A 10,752-nucleotide genomic window follows, 5' to 3' on the forward strand; every position below is an offset into this window, starting at 1 on the left:
TATAGGTTGGGTATTGGGAAAAAGTTTTTCACAGAAAGAGTGATAAAGTACTGGAATGGTCTGCCTGGGGAGGTGGTAGAGTCACCATCCCTGGATGTGTTTAAAGCAGACTGGCTGTGGCACTTGGTACCAGGGTTTAGTTCAGGTGTTGGGGCTGGGTTGGACTCGATGATCTTGAAGGTCTCTTCTGTGATTCAATATTGTCCAATTCCTGTGCAGAAGCATCTTGAATCAAACCTGATTTCCTCCTTTATGCCATAAAATGACTCTCCCCAAGGAGCTGAGGAGAGCCCACCCTTACAGTCACACATTCCCTGTCCCTCCTGAAGGACATTCCCTCGCCCAGGCCGTGGGTATGGAGCAGAGGGTGCGTGGGTGGCCAGCACAGCATCACTCCTTTGACTCAAACACTTCATTTTACCTGGAAAGGCATGAGGCCATGTGACAGAAACCAGTGCTTAGGTGATATCACCAAACATGTGTCGCGTGTACTGCCTGAGAGTCAGAGTTGAGCAACATAGTGATGTGGGCAGAGAGTGCCCCATCCTGCATGGTGAGGATTGTGTCATTTCCCCCAGGGCTGCACTTACACCTTACCACAAAGGGACTTTCTCTGTTGCTACTGGAGGCAGAAAGGACACGTCTATACAACTGTAGGACCTGTGTCTGTGTCTACCATTCCTCATCTCCTGCTTGGTTGAATCCTGTTTCATTTTCAGCTCATCTTTCAACATTTCAGAGCTGCTGCTGTGACCTCTCTTGGCATTTTCAGATTGTGCTGTTTACTGTGTTTTCAGGTCAGGGCTGCAGGTGGGAACACTTGAGATCGAAGGTAGCTCCCTTATCTCCCTCCATTCATGGTTTGAAAGGAGCTTTTCTTACCTTCATTCATGTTTGATGTTTTACTTCTGACATCTCTCCAGCTGCTCCTCAAAGCACAGGCCTACACCACGATCATATTCAGTTTTCAATAGAGCTGTTGAAGAGATTGAATCTGTACCAGGATATTGCAATGAGCCAAAGTTTTACTTTAGCAGTGTTTGAGATGCTTGCACCCATTTTTATGGTTGCATGAAATATAGTTTCTGAAGTACAGAATAGCCAATGATCTTGGGACCATCCATGCTTTTGACCATTCTGGGAAGTTTTATCCCAAAAGCCAATCATCCCTTGAAGCATCCACCCTGGGCGGGTGAAAAGACAGACCTTTATTTTCTCCTCCAAAGCTGCTTCTAAAGCAGGAAGTGTCCACACCTCCTTCAGACTTGATCTCAATGTTCTTCACGGCACATATGTGTAATCTTAGATGCTGCTGCTCCTCCTCTGCATCTTTTTTTATTCCCATCCATTTAAGTAGCTCTGTGATCTGAACTTTATCCCTAACATACTTGACCTTATTTTTCAGAAGATTATGCACAGCAGACATCCCCAGAGTTTTTTTTCATGGCATGTGTCAAGCCCTTGGGCTAAAAGCTGTCTCCTGGTTTATTCTGCCACCCAGGGAAAGGAGAACATGGTTTGAGTGATTGTCATGGTTTAACCCCAGCCGGCAACTCAGCCCCACGCAGCCGCTCACTCCCTCCCCACCAGCGGGATGGGGGAGAGAATTGGAAAAGTAAAAGTGAGAAAACCCGTGGGCTGAGATAAAGACAGTTTAATAACTACAGCAAAAGTCGTGTGTGCAAGCAAAGCAAAACAGGGAATTCATCCACGGCCCCCCATGGCAGGCAGGTGTCCCAGGAAGGGCTCCGTGACATGTCACAGTGACTTGGGAAGGCAAACTCAGAGTGCTCCCCCTTCCTCCTTCTTCTCCCAGCTGTATGTGCTGAGGGTGATGCTGTGTGGTCTGGGATATCCCTGGGGTCAGCTGTCCTGGCTGTGTCCCCCCAAATCCTCGTGCCTTGAGGATCAGGAAAGGCCCTGGCTGTGTGTAATCCCCACTCAGTGAGAATCCAACATCCCTGTGTTATCAACCCTGTTTCCTGCTCAGAGCCAAAACCCAGCCCCACAGCAGCTGCTGGGAAGGAAATTAAGTCTGCCCAGCCAAGCCCAGCATGGTGATGTAGAGAAAACAGAAACTCAGGCGTTAGTGAGAGGAATGGGCTCTGCTGAATGAGGAGGTGGTGAGCAAAGGCCAGCTTTGATGCAAGCATCCATCAGCAGAGATCCTTGAGCCTACGGAAGTGTTCAGCAGCCTGTGAACAGTTAGCAGGCTTCATATTCTCACCTCTCTGTGTCTGACATCAGCAGCAAGATAAAAATATATGCTCCTTACAGCAATATATGGGGCTTTTGGCATTTCTTGAGCTGATTTGTTTTTCCCAGTGTGAGGAAATAACACACAAAGTAGTTCTGTGATGGAGCGTTTCCTAAATGGATGTAGCTTGGCAAACTGCAGCTATTAATTTTCCTTAGATAAGCTGGTATCGGAGTAGCTGGGTTTGAAACCTGGCACTTCTCTTCTGCATCTTTCAAAGCTCTCTCAAAGATGCCTGTGCCAGGAGCTGCTGCCAGAGCAGTTTGGGGGGATTAAGTTGTGTAGTGGAGATAAACACTTATTGGAGGTGAGGAGGTCAGAAAGGCATCTTCAGAGATAAAGATGTTTGGCAAAGCCTTCTCCTCCCAGAGCTCTCAGTGTCCACTGTGCCAGCACCATGCTGTGCCCCATGAAGTCCTGGGGCTGCAGCCCTGGCAGGGCTTGGGGGGGACCCAGCCTGTGCTGCCCTGGGTCCCAGCATTGCATGGGGGGTGTGCAGGAGCAGGAGCAGGCAGCAGTGCAGGGAGCCAGGGAAGAGCAGTGCTGTGTTTCCCCTCAGCTCACACTGCTGAAAGCTCTCTTCATTCCATCATTGAGCTGGGAGCTTCAGTCCTGCATTTCCTCTGGTCAGCCTCCCTCTGCTTTGCCAAGAACTTCCATGGGAAAGGGCAGCTGCTCTCAGGGACAGCTGAGGGTACACTTGTCTTCTCACATAGGACTGAGCTGCCTTCACACTGTGTTTTGCACAGCTTATTCCCTTTTATTCCCCATGGGGATTTTACTCAGTACTGAAGTTGGGTGGATTAGCTGCATCTGTCTGTGACCTGTGAGGTAAAACACACCTGCTTTCAGCTGCAGAATCCCAAGGCAGAAATCAGCCCCTTGAGACACTGGGCACCCTGGCACAGCAGGGAGATGGGACTCCCTGAGCTTTGGGAAGGAGGGCACAACCCACAGCAAGAGCCTTGCTTGTGAGCAAGCCCTGGGGTGTCAGCTACAGGGACAGGTCTGCACAGCAGGTGGAAATTTATTGTGTGTTAGCAGGATCCTGGCAGCTCCCCTGGCTGGGCAATGGGGACTTTGTTCTGGGAGCCACTTCCAGGGGCTTTGCCTTGCAACAGAGTGAGGTGCCTTCCCCTTGCCGAGGATGTCTCTGGACCTGAAGCCTGCTCTCCTTGCCTTGAAAACAAGGAGATAATTTTGTTTTTCTCCTGATATCTCTCCCCTGCTGCCTCCCGGGGCAGCACTGAGGTGGAGTGAGCCTTGCCCCGGCCAGCAGCCAGGCTTGGGGTGAAACATCCTGCCAGTTCACAATCTGGAAGCATTAAAATAAAGGGTGTTTGGTAAGGGCAGAAGGCTGAGGAGGAGGCGTTCAGAGGCTCCCATTGCTCAGTGAGATGTGTGCCTGCCTTCTGGGGCAGCTGGGGAAGAATCAGAGGCAAAGAGCAGAGCCCTCATTCCTGTAAAAGTGTTCTGGAATAGTTCAAAAGGCACAGCATCACAACGGTGGATCCAGGGATAGCTGAGGTCTGCCCTTAGCTCTGTAATGCCTGCAGAGTCTCTGGGCTTTTCTATGCCCTGAAAAATACTGCAGGCTGAAATTGTGCTCACTGCCTCAAAAGGAAAGGGCTAAAAATCTGGGTAATGAAAATGCATCTGTTGGAGAAATCTTGAGAGCACCTGCCAGGTAGAGCTGGTGCTGTGGGACTTTGCTCCAGTGACCTGAGAAACCCAGAGACAGCTTTTCTGGGAAGGCGAGTTCGAGGCAATCATGCTGCTTCTGACGTGAGTCTTGTTCTGCTCAGCCTTTTTTAGCAGGCTGGACATCCCAGAAATAGAGGGTGTTGTAAGTTCTGTGAAAAAAGACACCTGACTTGAGGAAAGATGAGTTTGCCAGTGTGGGAAAAACGTCATCCAAAGCACACCCTGAAATCCTGAGTAGAGATAAAACAACCCCAAAGCTGGTGAAGCCCCTCCTGGTTTCTCTGCTTATGGAGTGATTTGTTTCTTCCAGACTCGTGGTGCTTAGCAGAGACCCTGGAGGGGCTCAGCTGTGTCTGGGGTCTGAGCATCTTCTAGGCATGAACCTTATTAGCAGCTGCCCAAATGTTGATGCTCCCAAGCATGGAGGTGACAGGATGGCAGGGATTGCTTGGGATGAGTCTCTAGACTTGCTAAGGTGGCTGCAGCTCTGTTTGTCCATGTAAAGGTGTTTGGGATCCTCTGGTCTTCCTCTCTTCTGTCCAGCATGGGGCTGTGGAACCATCACTTGGCAGTGGAGCTGTCAAGGGTGCAGGACAATTTATCTGCAATTCTCTAAACCAGCCCTCCAAAGCAGATTTTGGCAGATTTTGCAGATGAAGTATGTTTTCCCCAATATTTCTTTAAAAAGAGCTTATGTTTGTGTTGGAGTACTGAAAACTTAGAATTTGGGGTTTTAGTGTGCAGGGAAGAAAGGAAGTCAAAATGTTTGTACCACTACAACAATATACCTTGCTCACTGAATTTGTGTGGGTTCTACTGCAAAGCCTTTTTTTGCTGCTACAAATTGCATGTACATGAGGTTTGCTGAGATCACTAACCCCAAGCTCCTCCAGTAGAGATTAGACTCAATTATTACGGAACAATCTGATTGTGATGTTAATGCAATGCCTGGAAGATCAAACCTCCGCGTCCTCTCCGGGGGTATCGGGTTTTCTGAGATAAACACCTTTTATAACTTTCCTGATAGATTTCTGAGCTGTTCTTCAAACAGGAAGGTGCTTTCTAGCAATCTCCTTTGGTGCACCCAAAGGCCTCTGTCCCCTGCAGTGTCATGGAGTTCATTCTGCCCTGTTTCCCTCATTTCTTTCCTTCAAGACCCAAAGATCCTTTAAAGTGCCTTTAAACAGGTCTCCTCCGGGAGACTGTGGAAAGCCATGAGTTTGAGCATCAGCTTTTCCCCTGATGGAAGGTGTTTTCCAAAGAGGAGCTTGTTTCTCCCCTCCATTGCATGGTCCTATCAGGACCAGAAGAGCCAGGAACCCAGAGCCCATGTTGTTTGCCCTGACTCCAGACAGGGCCATCCCCACGGCTCCAGGAGGGCAGGAAGCCTTTGGGAGGTAAAATGTGAGTGCAATTTCCAGCTGAGCACCACAGATGCCCAGAGGTGAATCCCTGAGGCTCTTTCCTGGGCTCAGGGGCATGGCTGGGGCAGGGAATGCCTCTCCCATTCCTACCAGTGCATGACTTGAGCCCAGCCTGGGACTCAGGATTTGGAGTGTCTGGGAGCAGCCCCTTTCAATTGTGTATCCTCTGCTGCTCCTGAAAAGGCTGCAGCAAAGCCATGGGCTATCTTCCATATCAGCCCTGGCTTGCTGAGGGGCCAGGAGGCTCTGACACGGTGTGGGAGGCAGTTGGGAGTGTGCTGTGGCTGGGGAGAGGGTGGAGGAATGTGCTGGTCCTTTCCAAGTGCCTCAACCCATCAGGAACTTGGCCTGAATTTCCTTCCCCCTCCCATCTCTCCTATCTGAGCAATTCCTGGGGGCTGTGGGCAGAGGTGGGCCCTCCCAGCACGTGGCTGATACTCCCCAGAGAGCTTGCATGGGTTATTTGCTGCTGCTTCAGGTCAGCCGTGCTAGGCAGAGATGAGAAACAGGTTGGGAATGCCAACCTGGAGGGCTCCAGGGAGGCAGGAGGTGTGTGATCCTGGTGGGTCTAGGGCAAACCTGTGCCCTTTCTGACCCGGGCACCCCTGCCCAGTGCTCTTCTTGCACCTGGGGCAGTGCTTGGTGGGCAAGGGCTGGATGTAGAGGCCTTGGAGATGGGCTGTGTTGTTCCCTCTTTGGAGGGAGGAAGAAGAAGTTGTGACTTTTTGCATGTTTCTCGTGACCAGCTGATGAGGTTGCAATCCCTGATCCCGGGTTGGGGTGTACAGAGTGTTTATAGTGCCTCTATTGCTTTTGAAGATAAGGGAACATTAGTATTTTATTGCCCCATTCCTTCCATTGAGGCATCATCCAGAGTGAGAAGAGGTGAGGGGAAGGACTCATTTCCTTATGACAGAGATTAGTCACTGCAGCCTGGCCCTCCAGTGAGGGCTGCAAGGCTCCCCACACCACCACACCGGCCTGAGAGGTGAGAGCTTGAGATGGAGAGAGCTCTTCCCCACCCAGCCCTCTTCCCACCCCTGCTCTCCCCCTGGCTGCCCATCTTGTCCTGAACTTGGCTCTGCCCCCCTGTGCCTCTCCTGCAGGGAATCCTGGAGCACCCTCAGCTTTTGCCACTGAGCTGGTGAGGGGCAAGGACCATCTGAGGGGCTGGCTCTGTGCTGTACTGGCTGCCTCAGCTCCATCCCTTCACTCATGCTCACCATCAGCAGAGCTGTCCCCCAGGGCAGCCGAGGCTCCTGTTCTCTCTGTCCCTAGGCTGGACCACATCCAGGCTGCCCTCAAGAACCTAGTTTATCAAGAATGAGGAGCATGGCTATTGCATGATGCAGAGATAACCACTGTCACCACATTTGTGCACCCAGTGTCCTTCCCTCCCCTTCCCCATCCTCCTTCCCAAGTGGAAAATCTGTGTCAACCTGCCTTGCCCTGTAACCAGGTTTCACATCTTTGTGTGCATTCACACTGAAGGCCAGGAAAGCTGGAGGGGAGAAACGTTCCCCTCCCTGAATCCATCCAGTGCTTAATGCAGGGGCTCCCCTGTGGCAGGGCTGGTGGCACAGGGACCTGGGGAAAGGCTGGTCCCTGTTTCAGTCTGATGGGTGTTTCTGTGCCCAGACTCTGAGCTCTGCCTGCCCCTCTGCCTGTGCCAGCTGCCTTTCTCCTTCTGGGGGAAGCTTCCCTTCTGCTCCCTGAATTAAAGCATTAATAAGCCCAGCACCAATCAAGCTCTGAGCGTTTCAAATGCCCCTTTGTTTAATTAGCACAGCCTCTGCCCGCAGACAGGGGTGGGAGGCGAGGGGCAAGGACCCAGTGCCCAGGAATTCCTCCCCTCTAAGGTGTGACCTTTTGTGCCGACTACTTTTTCTCCCACTCTCTCCACCAGCTGCCCAGAAAAAAACAAACCAAATATTTATGGCCAAAGGACCCTCAGAACTCACAGCACGTCCGGGGGGGCTGCTGCCAGCAGGTTAAGCCTCTTGCATACCCCAGGGCACTCTTTTCCCCAGGGCAGGAATAAATAACTCAGCTGGTGCAGGGTTGATGCTGTGCTTTGTCCCTTGGCCTTGGAAATCAGGTCACTGGCCTTTGCCTTGAGATCCACCCTGGTCCCCTTCAGTGAGTGTCACCCTGGGGATAGGTCACTGTGTGACTCCTTGCTCTCTGAGGAGGGGAGAAAGTGTGACCCAACTTTATCAGGAGCGTGTTAACCCCACAGCAAACATGATTTCACTGGTGCAAGGGTGATGGTGGTGACGTTTGAGTGGAGGACGTGGTCCCTTCCTCTCCATGACCTAATCTAAATTGCTTTATGAGGGGTCAGCAGGTAGACCAAGGCCTCCTGCTCCCTGGGGGACGAGGAGCCAGGACAAGGAGGTCTGTGGGTGTTCCTGTGCTGTAGCACAGCAGAGCAGGGGGTCTCTCAGGTGGGGCAGTGGTACATAAGATGGATTAAAGTGTTCTTGCTCCCTGGTGGGCTGTGGGGCTGGGCTGCCTGCACCTCCTCTCCTGCCATGCCCTGGCACGTGCCCAGCATCCCCCAGTGCCACCAGCAGCTTGTGTGGATGTTCTGCTGCTGTTCCTGTGCAGGGCTGCAGCCACACAGCCTGTCCCTCCACAGCCTTGCCTCCTGCCTGCCCATCCCTTGCAGCTTTCCAATGTCTCACTGGTGGCATTTTTCTCCCAAGTCAGACCCTTCAAGGATGTCAGGGCTCAGGACCTGCCTGTGAGGTCTCTCTGCAGCTGAGCTGGGCTGCTCAGACTCCACCACAGCCTGGAGCTGCCTCTGGCCCTTGGGACCATGTTTGCCCCAGGGGTGCCAGTGCTCCCTGGGATGGGGATGTGGGAATGCCAGGGCTCCCCACCACCCAGGGACTTGGATGTGCAATGAATCCCCCTGTAGGCACCCAGTCTCATCACACCTGCACTCCTAGAAGCAAGAAGGGTTGGGGAGACAGGGGAAGGTGCTGCCTGCTATTATCCCACAGGGAGCTGTGCTTGTCCCTGCTGGCACCCTGGCAGTAGTGGTGCATGGCAATCTCCCTGCGTGATGCCCAGGGACAAACTGTGCCAGGGAGTGGCCCTCCTCCCCCTCAGCAGTGCTCCCACCTGCCGGGGCTCCTGGGTGACAAAGCCATCAGCTGTGGGGTGGAGCAGGCAGGCCAGAGCAAGGGCCAGGGGAACCTTTCACACCTTGGCCCCTCCACAGCCCCCCTGCTGGCCCTTCAGTGCCAGAGAAAAGCTCGGATACAGTCTGGCTAGAAAGACATATTTATTGCGACATCGGATTGCAACCAGCACTCAGCTCCCCCAGCAGTGACTGCAGACCCACACACATGCCCTTGACCCTGCTGTGATGCCTCCACGGCCAGTGAGCCAGTCCCTGGGGCCACAAGCCCACTCCCCTTTCCAGGCAGGTTCATCGGGGCTGGGGGCTGGGGTCCCGCTGTGCCAGGGGCTGCCTGCGAGCCGGCAGCACGGAGTAAAGAACAAAGCCAGATTCAGGGTCCTTCATCAATGTAAGCCACCAGCTGGGATCTCCAAGCAGTCACAAGGCTCTCAGAATCCCAGGGAGGGAGCTGGGTCAACCCCCCCAAGCACATGAGAGGGCTGAGCACGGGCGATGCTGCCGTGTCCTCTGCTCTTACCGCGTTCCCTTGGTGCCAGCCCGGACGCTCTGGGGAGCCAGGAGAGGTGCCAGCCTGGATCCCACCTGCAGCCACTACACGTATCCCGTCAGGTTGTAGGAATTGACTTCACTCTTGCTCTTCTGCACCTGGCTGACAGAAGGCCGGGAGCTCTTGCTGGCCAGCAGCTGGGGCTGGTAGGCACTGGAGTAGGCGGCCGTGGTGTCCCGGTCTGGGCAGGAGGCGCAGAGGATGAAGCCACCGATGAGGGAGAGGAGGGAGGAGACGATGCCGAGGTAAAGCGCCTCGCCGAGCTCGAACTTCATGCTGTCGGGGATGACGGGGTTGCGGAAATCCCGCAGCACCACGTGGATGTTCCACACCAGCGGGATGAAGCAGAGCAGCCCCCCGAGGACGAAGGCCACGCCGCCCGCCACCGCCACCCGGTCCTTGCCCGGAGAGCCCTGGCTGAAGACGGTGCACCTCATGCCCATGACAGAGATGAGGCAGGCCAGCGAGGACACGGCGCAGGAGCTCACCATGAGCGCTTGGGCCGCCTGGACGTCGGCGGGCAGGTTGAGCAGGGAGCTGTAGATGTCGCACTGGGTGATGCCCGTGCTGTACGTGGCGCACTCCATCCACAGCCCCTTGGTGAAGCTGATGGCCGTCACGATGCTGGAGCCGATGTAGGAGCTGACCTTCCAGCTGGGCAGCAGCGTGGCCGTCAGCGTGCCGATGTAGCCCAGGAAGGCCACGGCGTAGCCCAGCAGCTGGAGCCCCATGGACACCATGGTGAGGGCTGGCTGTCACCTCTGCCACCTACCCAGGGCTCGCAGCTCGTCACCCGGGTCCCTCCCGTGTGCTCACGTTCCCATGGCCCTGCGAGAGGCTCGGCTCGCAGCGCTGCAGCTCCACCCCACTGCCGGGGGTGCTGGTTTTGTGCGGGGTGGGAGCCGCGGGGAGGTTACCTGTGAGAGTGGAAAGCAATCCCTCCCCGATTAACGATTGACCCAAGCCAGTGGAGGAGTGCCAAGCGCCCTTTCACCTCCGCTATCTCCCCGGGCAGGCTCCAGAGGCAGAGCAGCGCTGCCCAGGAAGGACGGACGCCAAAGCCCTCCCCTGCACTGACGACGCGGGCAGGGATGGAGAGCCAGCTGCTGGTGTGGGGAAAGTGCCCTCTGCCTTCCTCGAGGTCCCCTGTCTTCTGTGATGCCTCAAGCTGAGGAAGCCAAAAAGCTGTGGCTGCACCATCTTATCTGAGACCTGCTGGGGGTGACTTCAGGTGGTGAACACAAAGCTCCTCCAGCTGAGGAAAGGGGATGGCACCTCATCCCCATCTGAATGGGGCTCACCCAAGGCATCTGCAGTCACCCACGACCCACCCCGAGCTGCTGAGGCTCCTTTGGGACAATGGGAAACGGCTGCCTGAGACTGAACCACGGATATCAGCCTTTCTGTGCTGCTGGGGAAAAGGATGGACAGGGACGCGTGTGACAGTGGCACCTACTTCCCCAGGAGAGCCTGGAGGCCCACAGAGGGCAGGATTCCATCAGGGCTGATATCTCCTTTGGGATGCTTTGGGAAGCATGCCAGCCAAGCCGGGGGACCTGTCCTGTGGAGGGGTGAGCAGTTTGGGGTGCAGCTCGTGCTGGGTTTTTGTGCCGGTGCCACCTCCCGCCCACAGCCCCGTACACGGGCGGGCGGGTTGGCAGAGCTGGTG

The 10,752-nt window shown here is 54.6% G+C and overlaps 1 protein-coding gene across 1 annotated transcript; it reads right to left on the bottom strand.

Moving 5' to 3' along the window:
- Nucleotides 1-8,668: 8,668 nt before the first annotated feature.
- CLDN2 (claudin 2) lies at nucleotides 8,669-10,540 on the bottom strand. The gene has a single exon (XM_083876357.1). It carries the CDS (start codon nucleotides 9,821-9,823, stop codon nucleotides 9,128-9,130), a length of 696 nt encoding a protein of 231 aa, XP_083732483.1. The 5' UTR covers nucleotides 9,824-10,540; the 3' UTR covers nucleotides 8,669-9,127.
- Between the last annotated feature and the right edge of the window lie 212 nt (nucleotides 10,541-10,752).

This window comes from Zosterops lateralis (genome assembly GCF_965231275.1).
Source record: "Zosterops lateralis genome assembly, chromosome: 21".
In the NCBI taxonomy this organism is placed as follows: Eukaryota; Metazoa; Chordata; class Aves; order Passeriformes; family Zosteropidae; genus Zosterops; species Zosterops lateralis.